The sequence below is a fragment of the Aspergillus tanneri genome (genome assembly GCF_003426965.1).
Source record: "Aspergillus tanneri strain NIH1004 chromosome Unknown AapTan_4_pilon_pilon_pilon, whole genome shotgun sequence".
Taxonomy (NCBI): Eukaryota; Fungi; Ascomycota; class Eurotiomycetes; order Eurotiales; family Aspergillaceae; genus Aspergillus; species Aspergillus tanneri.
In genome coordinates, this window is record NW_022984631.1 from 1731229 (window position 1) to 1754481 (window position 23253).

Below are 23253 nucleotides of genomic sequence, written 5' to 3' on the forward strand. Positions count from 1 at the left end.
AGTTGGACCATACTTGTTCATCTCTAGTGAATAAAGACTCGATGTTATTACTATATCTATACAGGATGAATATTTCCAAGAATGCATGAAAAATTTGCCACTAACCACTACCTTTCCACACCCAATGCAGTATATTTCACGAAAGCGTATTTCTGTTCCAATCGGCCAGAACAACGGGCAAAGTCCCAAGCTAAAATTAGGTATAAAGCAAGCATCACGACTCCAATCACCCCAGTCCAACCCCGACTGCTACTCCAACGCGACATCCTTGATGGTCACGGCAGCCCAGTGTGCTAAATCTATGGATTGTTGACCATGTGGATCCTCAAATCCAAGACGCCAACCGTTTAATATCATTTACCTAGGGAATCAATGAACACAGCAGAGTAAGGGTGTTAAAAAGGTTAACTTAGAGGATGTAAAAGTAAATAACATCTTCATGCCCATGATCCCGAGGGAAATAGTGTTCAAATTACAAATTGTGTGAGCCTGACTTATAGTATATCAATGACAATGGTTCAGCACCTAATTTGTTTCGACATAATTAACATGAATTCCCATGTAGCGTTCGGATTATTCATGCGCAGGTGGACGGCCGAAAAGACTATACTGGCAGCTGGTGGGAGAGAGAAGATACCTTAGGAGGCTACAAAGACAGTTTACATGGTGGTTTCATTGGTACTGTTTATTCGCCTTTGATATTAATAAATCATATCATGGAGGCCAAGGCTTGTCGCCTAGATACTGTTCTTGTCCATATTCGGTGTTCGTTGTTCTGTAGAAAGTATACCACCTATTATGTTTTTTTCAGTGCCATCCTGCATTTTGTGCGGAATGAATAAATGGGAAGTGATGACTTTAGCAATGTAACTGAACTTGTGTTGTCAGGGAGTAATATCAACTTTTGCAACTATCCAGGCTCTTAAAGAAAAAAACAATGCTCCCAAAGTGTTAAAGGCTGAACTCCGCTTCTAAAATAAAAATCCATGGAATATTTATAGACAAGGCACACAACTGAAGCTCATCAATCATCACTGCATTCCCATTCACTGCATAGTTTCCATCTCCTGTATTCTGCCTACTACAGAGAAGTGTATCGTACCTCAGCCAATGGAGCCAGATGATCAGGTAGATCAGGAGGCTGCATGTTATTCCATCTAGGAATCACTCTGATTGCGACTGACTTCCTGCAAAGAGGCACATATTATCGACTAGTTATTCCATGCTAATCCACTTAGGTCATTTATGGCCATCAGCATGGTTGTGCAGAAGTGTTCAGCTTCGGCATATCTGGAGAGTCGTCGTCAATGCAATGTCTCAGAGTGTGAAATACACCACCTACATCATGGCCCGCCATGTCTCTTTGGGAATATCGGCATCTTTGAAGGACCAGTCGAACTGTATTTCTGCCACAGGCTCATTACTGGGGTCATGGTACAGGGCTAGGTACGGATGTTGCAAAGCGTCGCCGGCGGAAATTCTCTTTTCAGGTGTAAACACTAGTATCTTTTCGAGGAGGTCCACGGCTATCATTCTGAATGAGTTCCAAATATATCGGTTTCCAAAATGAGGCAGTGCCTTACCACTCTCCTCGAATCCCGCAAAAATAGTTTTTAACTGATGTGAATATGGGCCCTTCTTTGGCAGTGAGTCCACAAACTCTCGTGTCTGACCCTTCCCATTAGCCGTCGGAGATGCTTTCCTGCGTAGGCCTCGTTGAACTCACAATTTTGCTCGTTATCCTGTCTATGAACTCCTGGGGAGGGTCGCCAATCGCATCCGTGGTCAGGTTGAGCTGATTGAGCTGGTCCGCTCCGGGGAATAGGGGCACGCCGCGCAACATCTCGGCAAAAATACACCCTGCACTCCATACATCCACTCGCAACCCATGTGGCTGCCATGCCAGCATATTACTTTCTGGCGCTCTGTAAAATTTCGATGGAACATAACCCACCGTCTGCGATTCTCCCAGGATGGTTATGCCAAAGTCGCAAATCTTCAAAGTGTTCTCTTGGTTGACTAGAAGGTTACTTGGCTGGAGGTCGTAATGCATCACCCCGGCCGAGTGGAGATATTTCAGTCCTCGCTAGGAACATCAGCAGAATGAACACAGTCTCATCATACGTGGTACCAATACCATAATTTGGTACATAAAGAATTTTGTTGTTGTTTCATCCAGGCGCGTATGCTTGATGATCCGGCCGAGGTCGCATCCCACAGGCTCAATGACAAGGTATCTACATGCCTGCGTTAGCCAGATATAGTACTTTCCGGATACGGGCAGAATTAGTGCCGTGACCATACACCTCCTCCGATGGAGAGATAAAGACATCGGACAAACAAATAAGCTGCCTGAGATTAGCATTGCAACGCCCCTGACTTTTCACTATAATGTATGGAGTCCGCACATTCTCATGCAGCAGTTGCTTCAAGAGCTTAACCTCTAGGAAAGTGCGTTTAGCCAGGGTGACAGTGGAAAACGGATCTATGATCTTCCTAATAGCAACAGTTTGCTGGACGAACGAATCATAGGCTGAGCTGGTACAATAGGGGGTCAGCGTTCCCAGCCGGGCTGTTCAACAAGGCGAGTCTTTCCGGGTAGCAAGAATACCAAAGAACACCAAAGGGACCCAGACCAACAGGCTTAACGTTTGTATATCTGGTTGAAGGTTACGCGGGCGTTCAAGACGCATGTCGTATACGTCCTTCTGGATCATACCTGATAGTGGATTCAAAGAGTGTGCCCAGGATTTCCGATTGATGGAATGCCATGCTGTAGGTATAAACTATATGGACTCAAATTATACGGAACGATTCAAGCAATAGTAATGATAGATAGTAAACAATGGTGTGGCGACTAGTATTATGCAGAGATTTGGCTGAGGATGTTCATTCCGAAGGTGTGCCATTCTAGTTCTACGGCCGAAGAAATGTGAGTGTATGGCCTGAGGCCCTGACGTCCGTGTAGCTCCTGCCTTTTGGATAATTGGAAGGCTCAATGCTCCTGGTTCCCGAGCAACTTGGGAGCTCTCAGTATTAGGTACTAGGTCCAATACAGAACCATCGGGCCATGCCGCGCCCATGTTGGGGAATGAGATGACACACAGAAATAGCTGGGCGATGAGATAGTGACATGGGTAGTGTGTCGGAGAGTGATGCCACCAGTCGTTCCAGAGGCAATGGTCTGTTGGCCAGACTGTTATTAGCAGCTAAGAGAAAGATGCAGGTAGCGTTCTCATATCACGCAATCCAGGATAGGAAGGGTAGAACTGCATACATGACAAGTACATTCTTAAATCATCAGTAATCAAAAGCCGAATCAGAGCCAATTCTTCATCAGCCACCCCGTCGATCACTTGCAAGTTTGCCAGGCTCTTGCTCTGTCTTCCACCACGTTCTGTGGCAAACCCGGCCATTTCTCCATTATCTCGGCCCAGTGTCGCTTCGTCGATCTCGGCCAGCTTCAGCGGGATATTGATCTTTCTGCTGCTATGTCGCTTCTACATGTTTCAGTTACCCGAGCCCCTCTTGTACCGTAACTGGTTCGAGTGGAATTCCCTTCTCGCCGTAGAAATCACATATTTGCGGAACTAAACCCGTCCGTCCCGACACTCGGGTTGACTGTGCTGGTGCACAGTAACCAGGCTATCGATAGAGCGATCCATCTGTTGGCATTATTGGAAGACCCTATATCTATAAAACAAGCCATCTGAAGCTGTGCTATAAGAATGTCCGCCTATGGAAAGCAAAGCAGTTCTTGTATTGCGAGTCCGTGCATGTTACCGCTGCTGTCAGGACCGCCTCGAACTCACTGGAAATTGTTTCTAGAACTGCATCGTTGTTCGTTCTCCAATTAATTATGATGAGAGTTTGAACGTTCCAATTCTCACCGAGTACGAGCCACATGTCATTGTGCAGTTCGGTAAGGCTCTCTGATAATCCACTTTCCATTCTATTAGCCATTGGGACTATGTCCAGTATCTCTATGGCTAAATTATATACCAGGATTTTGTCTTCTTTTCTTTAGCCATGTTCCTTATAGAATTTCTTACTATGCCTTTTTACTGAAGAAGCTGATATCCTTTGTCTCTGTCGCCTCCTACTTAATTACAATATTAATAGCTATATAAACCGTTTTAAGACTTTTACACCTTGAGCACAACCAGTAGGTTACAGTAGTGTGGCATGATCCACAGCCTGGATTGGATAGAATATGTTATTAATCGAGTCCTCTTGGGACTCAGATATCGCTTTCTGGAAAACATAGTGCCTTCCCATGGAGATTTCAATAAATATGACCAAACCAAACCTCACAAAGAGCCCATTGCTTTTTATGACCAAATGGTATTTTTCATGTTGGCAAGTGGCTAGGCGCGTGTATTGTTTCTGCCAACGGAGAGGTGTTGCAAAGGAGTGTTGATAAACTATACTCCAATGCCTTATAGTGTCAGTAATGGCCTTTTGAAAGACTTCCTTTGGAACCGTCATTTTTCGAGTCCGGGGTAAACAGATTTTAGTGATAGAATAAAGTTGTGAAAGAAAAGGCGTTTTGTCAAGAATAGAAGGTTTATGGGATTGGAGAAGGATGCCGGTATATATAACAACTCGGAAAATCATCTATATATTAGTCACTCTGTATTCAGTCTAGACTTGTAAAAAGGCACAAGTAAAAGTATTTAAAACTTTCACCAAGGGGATTAGGTGACTATAGGTCTATAAATGAAGGCTAATTGCCAGCGTGATAGTGAAGTATTATAGAACCTAGTAGCTCTTAACTGGCCACTCTTACCATGGCTTTATTCACAAAGGGTCTAGTATGGAACACTATCAAGATAAATGTAAGTTTCTACTATATAGAAGAGTCTTCACGCCCAATTCATAAGTATATGTTCGGAGATGGATTATATGTAGTGCGCAGCGCCCTGAGGAGCTCAGTCACTCTACATACATCATACATAGGACTAATCTATTCCGGCCCTAGTTGAAAAGCCACACGTAAAATTGGGAAGGGACACGGATAATTATGACATTCTGAAAGCTCTCTTGTACCAAACCTGCTTGTACGCTGCAAGGGGCTTTAGGCCTCGGTAAACACATGGGTGGCCTATTATGAATATGGGGCTGAGTATTATAAGTGATGTATTAAAAGTGGTATAGTGGGAAAGGTTCTGGATAATGTGAAAGGCCATGCTAGGTCAGCCTTTTCTACATGCCTCAGGCATAAATGGGCTCTTCTAGCAAAGGCGTGCAGAAAACAGTGCCTTTTACAGATATGTGACCATGAAGACACGCAGTATCATTCGCTATCATCTAACAGATTTCGTTCCATGGGCTTAACTCTCATACTGCGCTCGACTTTTTGTATCCGAGCGTCCTCGTCCCGAGCACCTCCATTGGCAAAATCATGATACCGCTTCACGGCCTGCCGTTGCAAGCTCTCATCGTCTATGGTTTCTTCCGAATGATATGTGTGCGTGCCAGGGTTTGTACGGCCAGTTCTTGCCTTATCGTTGACAGATTCCTGGGGGCATTCGCAAGAACAGGTATGGGACTTTGTACAAGGGGAAGTGCAACAGTGCCCGCACGGCATCCTTTGGCCACACATACAGTCGCAGTTGACCTGGTTATGTGAAAAACTATAGAGACCTGGCTTTAGTAGTGAACTGAATAATTCTGGGGCAAAATATATTTCAACTCACCTGTGACACAGTAAAGGACAAATGTGTCCACATTCAAGCATCTCGCCACACCGAAGATCGCACCCACCATTTGTCTTATTCCAGTCTGATGGCTCTACAGTTCTACGTTAGCAGTCCATCTTCAACCTCACCGATGGAAGAATACAAACCGCGCTTAAATGTCAGATTGCCGTGCTTAACGCACGTTAGCGGCAAATAGAATCCAAGACACCGCCGTGGATTGTCGCCGCCCATAATGGATATAACCTGCCACCATAGTGGATCTGCACACGCAAGTGATAAGCCATTTCCAAAGACGTAAAACCCTCTTTTTGCCCGTGACAGTGCAACACATACTCTGTTTTCAACAGACAGGAACCCAACGTTTGGCTTGTCGCTTCGAACGAGGGAGAGAAGGACAATTTCATTTTCTTCTCCTTGGTAGGAATCAACGGTCACTACCTTCACATACTGGCCTTGGAGATAAGGATGGCTCTTCAATAATTTCAGGAGCTTTTTCCTCTGGCCGTTATAAAATGTCAGGATTGTGATATCAGTTACCGGCGTTCCATTGAGCACAAGATGAATGAAGAAGCCCACAATCATCTCTGCTTCTGTTTCGTTCATCTTGGATGCCAGGCTATCGCTGTTTTCAGGCCATCCGTGAGAAAAGAAGTATGACTGTATATCTCCCATGCCGGGAACCTTAGGACGATTGTGGACCGACTTATGATCTTGTAGTTCTCCGTAAATAGGTTCTATCAGACGACGTATCTCGGGAGCCATGCGTCTTTGTCTCCTCAAGGTTGTATATTCGATCCCGTTGTGGAGTAGGCGCTCGAACATTGACATATCTAAAAAGAAAGGTTCCCCCTCAAGGTCCTGGACTGAGCAATGACCTTTGAGTTGTTGGTGGTCACCAACAAGGATCATGTGTTGAAGAGAATCAAAACAAGCAGCTGCCACCGGTGCCTCAATTGCCTCGGCCGCTTCTTCGATCAGGACAATCTTGGGTCTCAGGCTCGAAATCAGGCCCCGATACTTACTTAGACCTGTGGTCGTCATACCAATGACCCTGGCACTTTGGAGGATGTGATTGTCCCTTTCCCATTTGCCAATCTGAAGCTCATTGGAATTCTTCGCATAGAGAGCAACTAGCCTGCGGAACTTTTCAGTCACCTTCATCTTGGCTGCCTTTCGAAGAGCATCGTAGACGGCGCCGCGTGCTTTGACTGGTATTTTCCATAGGTCTTGCAACTTGAGATACTTTAGGCTAGTTTCCTCTGAGATAGATTCGCTCTGTCCACAGAACCCTTCTCGGATATGTATGAATTGACCTTTGAGTATCTCATAATCATCCTCTTCAATCCCTTGCTCAGCTTCCAACTCTTTGAGTTGCTCATACTCAAGGTCTACCTCGTCCTCGACGAAACCGAAGTTGTCGGTGGTGTAGCTCAATTCAAACTTACCTATTCCTTCCCCAAGCCAATATATCAAAGGGTCAACGTTCTCTTCTTTTCCGTGATATATCCACCCTTTTGCCCCCCTTTCGAGCGAGTCAAACTGCACTTGTGTTAACACCCCATGCTCAACAAAGAAGGATGACAGCAGTGGGGCATCTGCGTTCTCAGAATTAAAAGGCTGCAGTAGCTCGATGATTGGTTGAATGAGGCCCCTGTGCCTTTTTCGAGCAGGACCTAGAACGCTGCCCTGAAGCGTGACATGGGGCTCTTTCTGCCGAACAGCAAATAGGGTACGTTTTTTAATTTCTGGATCACCGCTTCTAGCCCCCAAACGAACGTAGTTGCTCTCAAAGGTAGAGACATGCTTTAGAAGTTGGTCTAATGCATGATTTGTCTGGGAAGAGATGACGACGGGGGGATCGCCAACCTGCATATTGGCCAATATAATCCTTAAAGCAACAACTGAAATAAAAGTTTTTCCAGTGCCAGGAGGGCCCTGGACAAGGGAAAGCCTTTTCGTGAGCATTTGCTCCAATGCTCTCCACTGTGTGGCATCCAAGTCGCCGATTGGTGCCCTAGGCCAGCCTTCAAGAAGGTCGACTTTCCCCTCTTTTCCAGATCCCTCAATAGAAGACTGTATGTCAAAAATAGGTGTATATTTCACATATTCGGGGGCATCAACATCGGCATTTAAAAAACAGATGTGTTCGGCTAGAGGAAAACTGATTAACAGTTAGAACGGACTTGGTAAATAATGACCATTGGAGATTTGGAAGTCTATGATGACGCTGCTTGCTTGCCTTTCTCGTTTCATTCTCTGCAGTGCTGTCATCGTATGCCTCATGGACTCATAATATCCACTTTTAGCCTGAACCATAATCCATTCTTGATGCGAATCGAACTCTGCATCTTCTGGTCGAGCAAAGTAAATGTCGATCTCTGGTGGCTGTTGTTTGACCCCTTCCAATGGCCGCGCTGCCACGATTGCCACAACGCATCTGCTTTTGAATGAATCACTAGCAGGGGACAGTGCTACAATAGAACCGGTAATGAGCCGTGAGGAATATTCCCAGGCAATGTTCTTCCCGGCTCTGACAGTTGAAAATCGGATGCGAAAAGCCAGATCCCTTTGTGCGAAAGTGATGCCTATGATGTAAACCTAGAGTACATAATCAGCCGGATGATCTTTACCTGCAACTAGGTAAGGCGATCGGTGTGACCTTTTCATAAATAGCCACAGATTGTGAGTCGGACATCTGGGGATCGTTTTTGACATATGCTACAGCATCCCTCAAAGGAGCAACAGCATCCTCTCTAAGTAGCTCATAATGAGCCTTGAGATACTCCTCCTTGGATTTCCAGGGACCCATAATTTTATTGGGAATTAGCTCGATATATTCAGAGTTTTCATCACAATCAGTATCCATAATCTCTTCTGGCGTTGGAACCTCGGGCTTACGAAGCCACGGCTCATGGCCTTCCAGCCGAGGCTGGGTGAAATATGCCATGACATCTGTATTGACAAAAGCCATAGAACCCACTCCGAGTTTTGAGAAACGCTCGTGGAGAGACTCAGAGGGTAATGGAGGCGTGAAATCGTCTGATGACGCCATTTTTGCGATTGCCTGTGACAGGTTAGAGGCTTGAAGCAATAAAATACAGGAAAGAAAAGAAAAGAAAAGAGGAAGGTAGATTGGCAATGGTAAGGCGGAAATGAGTGTAAGATGATGGAAAAGAGGGTGGTCACTGTTTGTTTGTGTCCACGGAATCAGGCAGGAATCGCTTCTGCTTTGGTGAATGTCTTAAACTTCAGCTTCATAGTGAATGATTTCTTCACTTGTCTTACAGTACGGTCACTCTTCCATTGTTAAAACAAACAGAGCATAAAGAGTGGCTCGAAAGTCTCGTGTAGAGAAATACTACAACTTATACTCTAAAACAGAACTAAGAGATAATCAGAAGTACTTCAGTACCACTTCATATTCTGTTTCCGTCAATTTGCAAGGCTTCTGCATAATACGAGAGAAACTATGTATACTAGTAGTTAGTACTCATAGCTCCATTCTAGTTCTGGCCGGTCTCAGTATCTACCGACTTATAAAATCACTGCTCTAGCTTAACAAAAAGGCCAGACACCTGTAGAAGATTTTATAATTAGAGCATTAATTAAAATATCCTTCCTTTGTACACTCATCCGTACTTTGAACATTCATGGTTTGTATGCTGAAATATATAGAGGCTGGAAAGCTAAACTGGGTAGATTTAAAATGGATAGATGGAGGAATACAAGACATCAATTCTTTCAAAAGATATACCGTCATTTCTTATACTACTGCCGTATCATATCGTTAGTACTGTTCATCCTATTAATTCCCACCAGTGTCCCTGGGATGCCAGAAATATGTGGGAAAATATCTTGCAGCCACTTCCATATAGTAATATTAAACCAGGCAGGAGTGGGAATCTCCTATTTCCACATTCTCTACTAAATCTCCTTGATTTCGCTCACATCATTGCAGTTTCATGAAAACCATCACGCTAACCTGATCAAGATGGTCGCTTCTGCCTCAGGCGCCAAATGGGCGGAAACGTGACTAAGTCGGGGAAAAGGCGAGAGCGGAGACTCGAATGGAGACTGGCGGCCTTTCACTTCCACTTCATGCGCATGTCTTTATATAATTTAACACCTGGGCCTTTTATTCCTCTGCACTTGCAAACCTCCATGCACTTGTGTTACTGCGACATGCAACCTTGACAAACATCAGCTCCTACCGTGCACTGAAAGGACGGCACAGAGCTCTTGCTGGGAGTCGAGTCCAGTGTCAGTCGCTCATACTGCACTATTGATTATATATATTACTTCCCGTGTTCTTTCTCGCTTTGTTTTGCGATCCACGCCACTTAATAATATACCCTACATCCCCTCCTAAAACAATGGCTTCGGTTGTGGAAGAAGAAGATGATCGAGATTTGGCAGGTGCGAGATCCTCGTTCACCCGATCCCACTCACAGATGATGGCGCTAACAATTCGCACCTTATCAGGCTCGCAGGATGGAAGCTCGGATAACGAAATGGATGATACTCTCCGGGACGCAGATGACGGTGCGAACGACAACGAGGCCGACGCTGACCAAGACGCGGATCAGGACGCAGACAGTCAATCCAATGCCAGCCATGTATCCGAGAGTGCGGAGACAAACACACAACAAAACCCAGACGTTGACATGACCTCACATGGACCTACACATGTCGCGTCTGATCCTATGTTAGCGCTCCACCCCAGCGTGCGCCGCGAATGCCTGACGGCCTCGACGTACGATATCGTCCCTACGACAGCCGCACCTCACAGTACTTCGATTAACGCAGTAACCGCCACAGCAGACATGAGATGGGTATTTAGTGGAGGATCGGATGGATATGTGCGAAAGTTCAATTGGGTTGACTCGATCAACGGCAAATTGATGCTTACCGTAGCGCAAAGGCACCCGTTTGTTGACAGCGTGATGAAGGCGGGTGTGCTCATGACTTACTGGGAAAACATGGATGGGAATAATCTATCTCCTGTATATTCCTTGGCTAGTCACAGTGAGGGTCTATGGCTATTGTCTGGTCTAGAGTCAGGCGCCATTCGACTACAGTCTGTTCGCCATGATGAAGGCAAGGAGATAGCGCTACTCCAACAACATACCTCAGCCGTGTCTGTATTGAATCTAACGAGTGACGAAAAGTCCCTGCTTTCGGGAAGCTGGGACAAACGAGTATTTGATTGGGACCTGAACACCGGGCAACCCAGACGCACATTTGGCTCCAGTGCCAGGCAAATCTCATCACTCGACATACGGCCACAATCCAGCCTCCCAGTCCCTGTAAATACAACCGATAATTTCCAGCCGAACGGCACGTATTCATCCAACAACCAGGCGAGTGGTGGCGGTAGTCTCAACTACATGGACACTTCAAACGAGCAAGGGGACCCCTCAAATCTGCCGGCGGGCTCGCCAGCAGACTCACTATTTGGGGGAGCCGATTCGTTGTTTGGAGATGCAGATGGTGCTGGCGGGGACGGTGCAAGCGCATCAGACAATGCCTTTGGCATAGACGAGGACGACGAGTTTGGCAAAGCTCTTGCCAACGGCGTCCTTCCTGATACCGATGCGCCAGGAGAACCTGACTCGATGGAACAGCAGAATGGTGTTGCAGAAATATCTGCAGATCCCACTAATACCGGTAATCCAACCATGGATGTCAATGCTTCATCCCAACAACAGGCGATCCTTGAGGGTAATGTTCCCAATGGCTCAGCACAGCCGGTTGTAAATGGGCTTCCGCATGCCGACGACCTAGAGGCACCTTCACAGATCCAGGACTTTGGTCAAACAACACAATCAGCAACTGGTATCGGCCCAGACAATGTCTTCCTGGCCGCATCAATTGACGGCACTATCCGTGTCTGGGACAGACGACAGCCGGACACCATTTCACGCATCACTCCTCGCAATTCTCCTCCATGGTGCATGAATGCATGCTGGTCGCCCGACGGCAACTACATTTACGCCGGTCGCCGAAACGGCACTGTTGAGGAGTTTAGCCTTCACAAAGGTCTGCGGGACCCCGAGCGGATCTTCAAATTTCCTCAAGGAAGCGGGCCGGTCACCGCACTGCGGGCGATGCCTAATGGGAGACATATTGTCTGGTAAGTATCTGTCACTCTGACCGCGTGGAATTCGTCCCACTGACCCTATCCCCGGTTCTTTTCAGTGCCTCTCACGATATTCTCCGACTCTACGATCTAAAACATGAGCAAGTCGCACGTCACTCAACTGTGCCATTCCTCATCATCCCGGGACACCGGACAGGAACCGTTTCACAACTCTATATTGACCAATCCTGTCGGTTCATGGTTTCGACCAGCGGCAACAGAGGCTGGGAGGGCAACACCACCGAAGTGTTGCTGGGGTACGAAATCGGTGCTCCGCGATGATTGCCATGTCAACTTGTACATTACTATATACCTTGCACGCTTTGTGCGTTAGCGTTTTTTTGTTTCTCTTCTACTGGTGGTGTTATTGGACTGTGGTTAATACCTGCTGTGGGTTCTTCTATGCTGGATCAGCCTGATGTTGACGATAGCGTTATAATTGGATTAGGAATTAGAGGACATGATTCAATGACCGCATTCTACAACACACTTTTGCTTTGCATCTGTGTTAGAGCTTATAGTCTCATCCATACGACGCAAACACGGAGGCCATGGACAACGCTAAATTCGAACACATAATAATATATATGCATCTGAATTTGAATGATAAAAACATGAATGAAATATATTACACCATCAACACCATCCAAGATCACGAACTGTGTCACCAAGGTCCAACCTGTCCAGCCGCCATCCCAACCAATCCAAACGGGAAATAAAAATTTGCATCAACAAAACTAAAAATCGTGAGAGAATATAAAAAGCTATAGATCATCATCATGCACGTCATCAAAATCTAAGCCCTCGCATACTTGGTATTGCTGGGCTCTCCAAGACCCATACAAAGGGTTTTTCGCCCATTGAACATGTCCGTCGTCATCATGCTCGAAGAAGACATACGCAGGCTGTTTATCTGGGTCGTAATCGTTCCCCTGGGATGACTGTGCACCCCAGGGGCCGGTAACTAGGCTCCCGAATCCCGGAATCGCTACGTTGGGAATATGACCCCGCGCCTCGACTTGGCCACTGCCAACATTATTGACGGTAATCAAGTATACTGGAGGAAGGGTGGCGTCTCGTTCCGCTCGCAACGGCATAGGGATCCAGGCCTCATTGTTGAATGACTCCTGTCGGGACTTGTCGTGTCGCAGGGGCAATGGTCGCGAGAGAAGCAATTCGTCAAGCTTCCCCGTGTCCAGTAGCAAACCGGGCGTCTGGACGTACAAGACACTGTCATATTGCATGAACTGGATCTGACCTAGACTGAGCAGTTTGGTATCGGTTGGCTCGTACCCTGCGGCAGTGGCTCTGGTCATATCGATGGGAAGGAGCCAGATGCCGTATTTGAGGCTTGCGTCGCGGAGGAGAGAGAGGGCAGTTGTGACGGGTTTGGAGAGATTGCTGGCGGATATCAGATCCCATTCTTGTGGATACATGAAGAGACGGTCCTGGACTTCCGTCCCGTTTGAAGCGAGTTGTTTGAAGAAGAGAATCGCCGAGCATATGTCGGATGGATCCGGGGTTGAGAGAAGTTGGAGATAGGCGAGGTTTCCCCTGGATCTTCGTCGCATAGAGTCATCTTCCTGGGTGCTGTCTGAATCTATATCGGACAGGATACTTCGCTTTTTTCCTTGGAATGACGATCCTGACGGCCCATGGCCTCCCATGGGATCGGGGGGTGTCGGAGGGCGGAGAGCATGTTGGATATTTCGGACGGATTGCTGTTGAAGAGTGTATCCGGAGAGAAACAGAAGAAAGGTGAAAATGGAGATAACCCCGGTCGACAGGATGACTGAGACGGTCGAGGAAGTTAACAGCACCATGACTGGGATAGCATTGGCATAGATGTGCGTGAATAGATCGACTGTGTGGTGTGGAGCAACCAACAATTCGCAGAGACAGACCACCAAACAACACGGACTTAATTTCAATCACAGCTCAAATAGTTCATAGACACGTAACCCATGAGTCGTAGATCAACAGTAGCAAGTAGTAGAAAGATAGACAAAGATAGAGAACGCAAAAGGTTAGGCTTCGTTTACATGTGCCGTTGTCGGTGCGACTATCGATAAGCTGGGGCTTGGCATTTCCACGACTTTCGTGTGCGAATCCTTTCTATCTTTCCGCCTCACTCTACAACCCACCACCGCCACCATGGCATCCCACCGTGCCGATGCCAGCAATTTTCTCGATAATCGCGGCTACAAGGGCCCTCTTATCCGCGGTGTCAATCCCGCTACCCTATTCGAGAAAGCCGTGCGCGACCGCATCACGGACTCCTACTACTGGAAGGAACAATGCTTTGGACTGAACGCAGCGACACTATGCGATCGTGCGGTTGAGCTGACTGCGATTGGAGGCACCCACGGGGTTTCCGAAAAGCCCACTCCGTTTCTCTGTCTCGCTTTCAAGCTGTTGCAACTCAACCCAGACCGAAACATTGTGCTGGAATACCTGAATTTTACTGACCCCGTCGGTGAAGAGACGGAAACGACAGCGGAGGAACAAGCGCAGAGTAGCGTGATGAAACAACAAGGAGACTTCAAGTATCTGCGTGCGCTGGCGGCTTTCTATGTCCGATTGACGTTTGACGCGGTCGATGTGTACAAAACCCTGGAGCCTCTTCTTCTCGACTACCGAAAATTAAAGCGGAGGGTGGGAGATTCCTTGGTTCTGACCTATATGGATCAATTTGTCGATGACCTTCTTACCAAGGACCGTGTTTGCGGTACCAGTTTGTGGAAGTTGCCTTCGCGACAGCAGTTGGAGGATTTGGACCTACTCGAGGAGCGAGTGAGTCCGTTGGCGGAGGAATTGGAGGAAATGGACAGGGAAAGTGATGAAGACGGACAAGCCAGCGAGACACGATCTGCCAGAAGTGCTGGCGATGATTGAGTTTGATCCTTGGCCTGGCTTGTTTTTTTGGGCTCTGTGTGGTCGGGTCGTATCTTGGCTCAAAGTTCTATCGCCGATTCGGACATTAGGCCCATGCACTAATGTCACGATGTTTGGGGGCGCGACGGCTGGCCAAATTCCTCTACATCATTATACAGGCCGCAACATTCAGTACACCCGTCCTCGTTAGCTTCTCAACCTGTAAGAGTGGATTACATCTTAGGTGCTACAGCATGGGATGGGCCGGATGGCGGCGTGTGATGGGGAAACGGCGCAGCAGCAGCAGTGGCAGTAGACCCTCGAGGTGTCATCGGCATCGACGGTTGCGCTACGAGTTGCGACGGATACGGTTTTGGCGCAACTGCAGAAGGACTGTCCCTGGGCTGGAATGAGTATGTGGGAGAGGAATAAGGGGTTAGGACAGACTGGATGGATTGCGATGCGCGTAGACGAGGGACTGCTGCTGGGGGCTGCTAATGCTGTTATTATTGTAGGGGCCCGGTGCGAGATACGGGTCACGCGACGTGGAGGAGCCATACGGAGGAAGGCTACATCTTACAGATATCTAACTCCTGTGAAGCTAGTTACTTGATCTCAACATCAGTTTGGGATATATGTTTACTTTGAGTCCCCCTTGTATTATTAATAGCTCGATTCATGTTCAAATGATCAGATACCCTTCCTGAAAGCCACTCCGTATCGACGCCCATCAACATGACTTCTATAGGATATCCACAATGTCATCCTCAATATCCCTGTTGGCGATGCCATTTCTCCTGCCAATTCTTGTACCACGGGCTGTCATCCAAGGTAGCCACCTGCCAGTCCTTGGGAACCAAACCCCTTGTCTCTTGCTCCTTTGCCCATTCTTCAAGTTTCGGAAGAATGACATGTTCCACATGCCATGTGTTCTTATATTCCATCAAATTTTTCTTGCCCTTCGTCAAGATCTCGGTCAGCAGTGCAGGGACACCTGGTTCGTCGCGGAATTCAGTCACGGGCGTGAAAAGTGCCTTGAAGTTGAAGACAACAGCGGCTGAGAGAGGTAGGCGTCGTAGAGTCTGCCAATCCACGCGCAGGTGGCAATCTTCTAGTCGAAGGTTGGGGTCTTGAAACAACCTGAGCTTCTCGTGAGGGTCGCCCTCAGGCATATACAGTGGCTGCCCTACTTCCAGACCCCAGGACCCTCTTTGGATGGGCTTATCGCTCGGCATCTTGGTAAAGTACCTACGTAGATTTTAGTACAAAGCAAACTTCCATCTGCAGCATTCGCCACAGCAACGTACCGATCCATAGAAAACTGCATCTTTTCCTTGTAGTCCGGAATTGGCTGGTGGATTTCATGAAGCTGAAGGCCAATCTTGGTACCTACGTTCCAACCCAACGCAGAGCAGATAACTCCCGCGCGCAAAAAATAATTGCCCGTCTTGTTATCACGCAACATGATCCCGAAATCCTCTGGGATATTATCACATATAATTTCCAGGGGATGCTTCGAACGAATGTCTTGCTCCATGCCGAGGATTCTGTTGCGAAGGAAGTGGTTCTCCAATGAGAAATATTGAGGATAACGAGCGCAAACAAATTGCAGGACCATCTCCATTAATTCCTTACAAGCCAGTTCAGAGCCCGGGAGAGCGTCCAGCACGGCCTTTCCATTTTTGGCGTATAGCTCCTTACGCTGCGCGATTCTCGTTCTGTAGGTATTTTCGAGCTCGATCCACCAGTCAGTTTCCAACTTTGTAAGCGCTGTGATACAGGCAAGGTTAGTTACTAGCTCTTCTGGCTGCTGATAGTTGGGATGGTGGGGATTATAGACATAACGCACACATAGTTTGGTGATAGGCCCATCTGAAAGGTCGATATGGCCTAGGTAACGCTTTATCAATGTCGAATTCACGATATGGCTCAGGTAAAGGTACGCCGCTGAGTTCCGCATAATTAGGAAAGTCACCTAATGCTTTGATTTCAGCCACTGAGAAACCCGTCGGGGTGTATCTTTCATCTTGACTACTCCAGTAATCCACTGTCATTGGTAGGATGTGCTCGCCAACTTCCTTCTCGTCGACTTCTCGGTAAGATATTCCGTCCATCGGCAGATTGGCGAGAATGTGCCGGCGCTGGGGCGGCAACACTTCTGTATAGCCCACTTGCGATACAAGGATGGTATTCGATTTCCTTTCTAGTGATATTGAACGCGGGGGAGTCCGGCTAGACGACTGCCTACGACGAAAGCCGAGCCGATGCAAAAAGTATTTGCCCTGAGCTCCATTCAAGGCAAGCCATAGTCCAGTAAATCCAACCACCACAAGACCCACCAACCACACATTATCGGTTAGATATGAGGGGTACATATTTTGTTATCCCATGTGAGGCAAGAAGAGCGCTCTTGCTGAGTTATAGAAGGCTTTAGAAGAGAGAAGACAAGAAAGAAGCTGTTGGGAAGTGAGAGAGACAGAGCAGAGATCATCAAAAAATAGAAATGACAGTGCAACCAAGATGGTACAATAGCACTTGTACGGACAAGACCAGCGTGACCTGGATGCAAGTTTACATCAAAACACTCGACGTAGATTGCAGGGTTAGATTAATTCAACCGCTAGTACGTCCCTTCGAGGAAACAGTGGCGCGAGTTCATTTACCCTCTTCGACTCAACGACGCAGATACAGTGGCAAGCGCCATGCTCCGGAAGCTGTTCTTATCCTGAATGCGTTTCGATGAAATATCTCTCCGACGTTTATCCTCATAGTCAAGATACAGATTCAAGTCTAGCACTTTGGAGATTAGTGCCCTGCCCTGTCTTGCGCATACTCCATGGGCCTAGGATGACGGATTTACTCCATTTCAGGTAGGCAGAACTGCAGATTCGTAATCTTTAGTGCTGTCCCCGCACGACCGCCAAGTTGTACGGATTATAAAAGCAGGCAACCTCCCCCTCTTCCTCTTTATCATTTTGGGAAGGATAAGAAGTCTCTAAATCTACCACAGCATATTAGTTTACGTGTTCCCTCTAGATAAGTCAACCCCACACAGAAAGTGAGGGGAACTTGTTTACCACGACGTATAGGACCCCAAGTTAGTGATGGAGACGAGTTGTCCACTACAGCTAAAGTAGCATAAAGATACAGATAGTAAAGACAGGTCAGGATGGGATTAACTGAACTGGTAAAAAAGATGCCTCCACATTGCCTAAAAGGGCAAAACTGTCCTTGCGACAGTATGTGAAGCTCTTAGTCAGAAAGGTGTACAAAAATACAGTTTCATTAAAGACTAATCTCATGACAAGTTACTTTTCGGCCTATCGAAATAGTTCTAATCATTTCTGGGATCTATGTAGTTATTCTACTTCTGCAGAGAAATCAAGTCATAAAGCAAACGCTCCTAGGAAACGGCCCTAAACTGTCCGAAAATATTGGAAAGTATTGTGTTTCTGCCACTCCTTAAGTGTTCCAGAAATTGGTAGCTGGTTCTATTATATTAGGTTGAAGACCGATCTGAATTGCGGCTTGTTTGCAAAGCTTCTTCCTGGCTATGCAGAAATGCTGCACCCTACACTAGGGATGGGGTCCATAATCTCAACGTCGCAAAGGCATCTCTGGATATTCATAGGATAATAGGACATTTGCGTGCCACTCTACCCAAAAGAAAAGGATCCTACCAAGGATCCATATTTTCCTCGAAATCAATATCCTTTACCAACATAATATCCCGTATTTGAACTGAACTTCTCTGCCACCTCAAAGGTTATGCTTTGTGCTAGCTGAACGTCGTCTACCGTTTAGTCCGTGCGCATAATGTGCGTATATGCTACATTGCTTACACCTCGTTGCACGATTTCCTCATTCATACAGCTTTCTCTAATATTAACATTGGATGTTGGCTCGAGGACTCGGGTCAAGGCGGGCAATATCGTTGTTCAGCGGACAGCGATGCATCGTTGGGATAATAAGACTGAAGTGTGGGTGCGAGTCAATGTTGCTTTGGTAGCTGCAAACCCATCAATGGGAGTCATTGAGTGTAAACACGTAGTTAAGTGAGAATTAAACCCATGGAGGTTAAATGTTGTTGCTTATTATAATATTGTATCTGTTGTACGGAAGCCCATTCATGAAGGGCCTTCTCTACATGGGTTGACAATACAGTCAATTCAGGTATGCATAGGTTAGTGCAACATACTAGCATGGCTTGAATTTATGAACTGAAACAGTAAGACTCGAGAGATAAAAAAGAAAGAAAAGACCAAGCCAACGCCTTCGAAATGCGACAATAGGGCCTAGGGACAATGATAACAGCTGGAGCAAGGATATTAAAGACCGAAAGGCCCGACAGAAAAATACAGGTATTTGAGAACAGAGCAAGACAAAGTATAACATCGATAATATTGGGTAGCATATGTATGTATGGACTTTGTTGCTGCCTTGGGTTGATATACACGGTCAAGGTAAACAAGGGTAAGGTAAGGAACCGGATCACTCTGATATCGAGCGAAAGCCGTCAAAGTATGTAGTAGCTGTTCAAAACAGATCATAAGACAATTAATTACCCCTCGGCCAGGCGAATCGCATGTTGTTCACCGGCTTTCGGTCCCTTTGTATCTTGTATAGATATGAGATGATGTAAGAAGATAATGCGACGCACGGGGTGCTGCCCTGGACAACTGTTGAAGAGAGCAAGACACCGAGCCTATCACACCCCCGAGTGTAGTAGGTAAGAGAAGATAAAACGATCAGGTGAGAAATGGGTATCATAAAACCGCTGTTTCGCCGAAACGCAAATAGAAACTACATATGAGATTCAAGACGCAAAACGATAGAGGTAATGTCAAAATGTTCAACACTCAATCGGGATTTGTCAGCTGATAAGACGTTAGCGATAGGTGTCCCATTTCTTTATGTTAGTGGACAAACACCCACCCGTAAAACTGGCCGAGAATAATCTTCGTTGTCCTGAAGTGATAAGCTACTATCACGACGGCCACCTGGCCAAAGTACTGTGTCTGTTTTCATGCGGTTGTCGGTAAAACCTGGCATACGAGCAGGTGTTATGGTGGACCCAGCAGACAAGGTATGACTATGGTTGTCTGAAAACATGCCCTTCATAAAGCTCATTTGAGAACCCTTGCTTGTCCTTCCATCTAGCAATATGTTTTGAACGCTCGGGTCGGGACTTGCAGCACGGGATCGACGCTTTGCAAAGATGAACATAACAATAACTGCTCCTATCGCAGCACATCCACCAACAGAACCAACAACGACTCCAGCAACAGTGCCCCCGGACATGCCTGAATCATCCCCTTTCTTGGAAGTGTCTGGTGTTGATGTTGGGTTTGTCTGGGAATTTGGCACGATTATTGTTGTTATCTCGCCGCCAACACTTGTTTCAACGGTGCTCCCAGTCGTTGCAGGACCAGGAGCTGTGTTGGTTGAACTGTCGGATTTCGACTAAAGGCTGGTCAGCTCATAGAACCGAATCGATGCTAGAAGTAACAGTTTCAAGCAGAAAACATATAATAAAATCGAAAGGCGTTTAAATGCATGACAATACAGGCAAGATCGTATAAAGATGTCTGTTGTCCATTGCTTCCATAGATCCAACAAATTCAAGCGGTAGAAACATATCATCTCACAAATGCCGGGTTCATGTATTCAAGGCTTTGCGCGAAGTTCAAGAGAAGAAATTTGTATTGACAATAAGAGAAAACTGACCGAGGTTTCTTTCCCGTTAGTACTTTTCGGGGCCGGCACCGTCGCTGTTCCTGAGGGCATTTGGCCGGACATCTCTAGATAGGCAAATAGGCCTTTAGCGGCATCCCCACAGCTGTCGTCCGGATAGCCTGGGCATCCAGTATTGCATTTTTTGTCATCAACATTGGTGGCTTTGTTTGGTGCGATGTTCGAACACCAGCATTTCTTGCCTTGGAGGATTCCAAATGCCCACTTATTTTTGCAGTGGTCCGTACAGAGACCATTCGACTGAAAGGTGCTGACATCTGCAAAACGTTAGAGAGGACTAGTTGTTTTATGAATATAGGTCCCACATACTTGGATCATTTAATGCCCCCGTGTTCACCGACGAACAATAGGTGATATCTGACTCCGAGGCAACAGATCTCGGCCACGCGAACAAGACAAAAACTGGTAAAATTAAATGGGAGAGCATGGCGGAGATTCGTCTCAAGATATCGTTCAAATCCGTCTGCGACTAAGACACTAATTCGAGGTCTCGACCTGGACAACCGATCCAATAACGGGCAATGACCCACCAAACATCCACAGAATTAAATCAATTCACAGTATATTCGAGGACCACCGATCCGGTCCCAAAATTTACGATCGGTAACCAGAATAAACGGATATTAACGGCCAGGGGGTTGTAGTATCCCCAGCTTCACCGGCGAGAAATGTGTCGAAGGGGAGTTGAGATTAACTTCAGAGTGATCGAGTAGGTGTTCTGTAGAAGATCCTCAACTTAAAACGAAGGATACTTGATTGCTGATGCGATCAGCCACGAGTCCAAGAAACACAAAAAGTGCTTCGATAGTTTAAGGAGAGCAAGTCATACCAGAAAAGCAAATCCAACTAATGTTTCCCCAATTTCTTTATTGCAAAAGTAATACAGTGTTAGCTGCAAAGAAAGGGAGCACGAGACATTTGTAGTTTGAGCCAACGACGACACCGGGTTAGGAGTCTAATGCATCACTTCTAGCCGTAGAATAAAACCCGGTCCGAGGAGTAAGAGGAAATGTAATAAAAGGGACAGTCCCAGTGACAAAGAAAGTGGCAGAAAAATAAAATCAACAACAAAGGGAAATGAAATGAAAGAGATGGAGAATACTTCTCCGCTGGGCAAGAGCAAGATGGGGGAGAGTTGTCAGTTGAGTGATGACCACTGCTGCGGAATCAGTAGGAGTAGTAATAATAATAGAGGCACAGCGGGTCATTCCCGGTTCCACCACGTAGCACGGCCAGTAACCGTTCTAGAAACCTGGACCAAGAAATTAAATTAGGATTCAGGTATGCTAGTGCTAAGATGCTACCTACCTTTAGGGTACTAATGTACGATGTATGTACGGTGTATGTATGTCCCCATCATGGCTATCCTTATGTCCTAGCCGACCGGCCGCCCTGTCCTTCCTAATGTATGCAGAAAGTATGGAGGGAAAAGAAAACATACCAAAAATACCGGCATACCCTCTTGGAAAAGGAACCTCCCGAATTAGTCTAGCGCATTGGGGCTTCTACCTAGGTAGACAACTTGTTGGTTAAGGCTGCCTGTTCTGTGTACAGATTATCTGCGTAGTGGCTTGACTAGGGAGTACGCTTGGTTCAGCAAGCCTGCCCTCTATTAAATGATATGTGCGGGCTGGCAATTTATTAAGCAATTTTAAGTCTGAAAAGGCATCCATCTCATCGGATGGACAGTTTCTTTGCAGAAAAATATGTACTTCTTACGGGGGACCGAATCCAATCTGTCCAATATTATTGTATTTGTAGTGTACACGGTAAGATTCGGTCGTCATCCATCGTACGGATACAACAATGATACCACAAGGCCTGGGCAAAATAATAATTCCGATCTACCAGAAGGAGACTTCACCTACTTAGGTAGTCAGCAGTATGAATGCTGACGGTGTGGCGCCACCTCAGGAAAATATTGGCGAGGCTCATCGTATTCTACCATGGAACTAAGGTACCTAGCTACCAACGAGGTAGATCATAGTATTGTACCTTTCTTACGATGAACATCGTGATAAAAAAAAAAAAAAAAAAACGTAGTGATGGCGAAATGGAAGGTTAACATATCAGAGTAGCACTGGAAAGAGTAAATAGAGTAGCAGACAACTCTAATCGATTCTTACAGCTAGAACCGGCCTTGTCAGCCCGTTGCTTTGCAACAATCCATGTCATCATACTACTGACTGGCCTGATGAAACTCCCTTGTTCTCATCACTTTGTTTGACTCGCGGATGGTCGTATTCCAACGTATGAAAAAAACGAATACTACCCACCCACAACCAAACCTCAGCCACTGGCCCCGTACCAACCAACATACTCACCCATACCAACCATATCTCTCAGCCAAAGATCTGCCGATTCAGCCACTCGATACCCGGGCACTCTAGGGTTTGAGACAATGCGACGGTCGCAGATCTGGCCCTTCAATCCGGCTTGGCTGGTCAAAAATTGTGTACCCTAGTAAAAATTCCACATGTCACATACATTACCCAGGCTGGAGGATCCCCGATCGCACAGGACATCCTCTGATCCTTGAAATTCTGACAGGTGGACGGGTCAGCTCGACAACTGATTTTGGCCCGAAGGAGCAGTTTTTGGATGGAAGGATGTTGGATGTATTATACGGTGCAATTTACGGAATAGGATTGCTATGTGTATGATATAGATTGCTTATGCCTTGATTTGCTAATAAATATGGACTCCTTCCTCTTTCTCCTTGGCATTGCGACTAGCACTAGTTACAATATCCAACTGCCGGGGATTGAAATGTACGAACTAATT

At 46.4% G+C, this 23253-nt stretch overlaps 7 protein-coding genes across 7 annotated transcripts; 2 read left to right on the forward strand and 5 right to left on the reverse strand.

The window, feature by feature from the left end:
• Positions 1 to 1211: 1211 nt before the first annotated feature.
• On the reverse strand, positions 1212 to 2772 carry mpkC (mitogen-activated protein kinase mpkC; the record flags this gene model as incomplete). The annotated part of the gene is made up of 8 exons (XM_033570416.1): positions 1212 to 1290; positions 1343 to 1526; positions 1584 to 1668; positions 1727 to 2086; positions 2138 to 2237; positions 2305 to 2348; positions 2409 to 2538; positions 2720 to 2772. The coding sequence occupies 8 exons, from the start codon at positions 2770 to 2772 to the stop codon at positions 1212 to 1214; spliced, it is 1035 nt and encodes a 344-aa protein (XP_033426448.1).
• Positions 2773 to 5296: 2524 nt separating this feature from the next.
• Positions 5297 to 8754, reverse strand: ATNIH1004_005771 (putative DEAD box helicase involved in nonsense mediated decay; the record flags this gene model as incomplete). The annotated part of the gene is made up of 6 exons (XM_033570417.1): positions 5297 to 5521; positions 5608 to 5636; positions 5700 to 5793; positions 6036 to 7852; positions 7901 to 8300; positions 8362 to 8754. The coding sequence occupies 6 exons, from the start codon at positions 8752 to 8754 to the stop codon at positions 5297 to 5299; spliced, it is 2958 nt and encodes a 985-aa protein (XP_033426449.1).
• Positions 8755 to 10075: 1321 nt separating this feature from the next.
• SPT8 (WD40 repeat domain-containing protein) lies at positions 10076 to 12123 on the forward strand (the record flags this gene model as incomplete). The annotated part of the gene is made up of 3 exons (XM_033570418.1): positions 10076 to 10118; positions 10185 to 11835; positions 11901 to 12123. 3 exons carry the CDS (start codon positions 10076 to 10078, stop codon positions 12121 to 12123), a joined length of 1917 nt encoding a protein of 638 aa, XP_033426450.1.
• Positions 12124 to 12605: 482 nt separating this feature from the next.
• On the reverse strand, positions 12606 to 13664 carry ATNIH1004_005773 (uncharacterized protein; the record flags this gene model as incomplete). Its single annotated transcript, XM_033570419.1, has 1 exon — positions 12606 to 13664. The coding sequence occupies one exon, from the start codon at positions 13662 to 13664 to the stop codon at positions 12606 to 12608; it is 1059 nt and encodes a 352-aa protein (XP_033426451.1).
• A 331-nt stretch (positions 13665 to 13995) lies between these two features.
• On the forward strand, positions 13996 to 14736 carry ATNIH1004_005774 (PRP38 family protein; the record flags this gene model as incomplete). Its single annotated transcript, XM_033570420.1, has 1 exon — positions 13996 to 14736. One exon carries the CDS (start codon positions 13996 to 13998, stop codon positions 14734 to 14736), a length of 741 nt encoding a protein of 246 aa, XP_033426452.1.
• A 746-nt stretch (positions 14737 to 15482) lies between these two features.
• Positions 15483 to 17090, reverse strand: ATNIH1004_005775 (heme-dependent oxidative N-demethylase family protein; the record flags this gene model as incomplete). Its single annotated transcript, XM_033570421.1, has 3 exons — positions 15483 to 15963; positions 16023 to 16485; positions 16565 to 17090. 3 exons carry the CDS (start codon positions 17088 to 17090, stop codon positions 15483 to 15485), a joined length of 1470 nt encoding a protein of 489 aa, XP_033426453.1.
• A 2484-nt stretch (positions 17091 to 19574) lies between these two features.
• On the reverse strand, positions 19575 to 20896 carry ATNIH1004_005776 (WSC domain-containing protein; the record flags this gene model as incomplete). Its single annotated transcript, XM_033570422.1, has 4 exons — positions 19575 to 19592; positions 19651 to 20178; positions 20443 to 20726; positions 20779 to 20896. The coding sequence occupies 4 exons, from the start codon at positions 20894 to 20896 to the stop codon at positions 19575 to 19577; spliced, it is 948 nt and encodes a 315-aa protein (XP_033426454.1).
• Positions 20897 to 23253: the final 2357 nt, after the last annotated feature.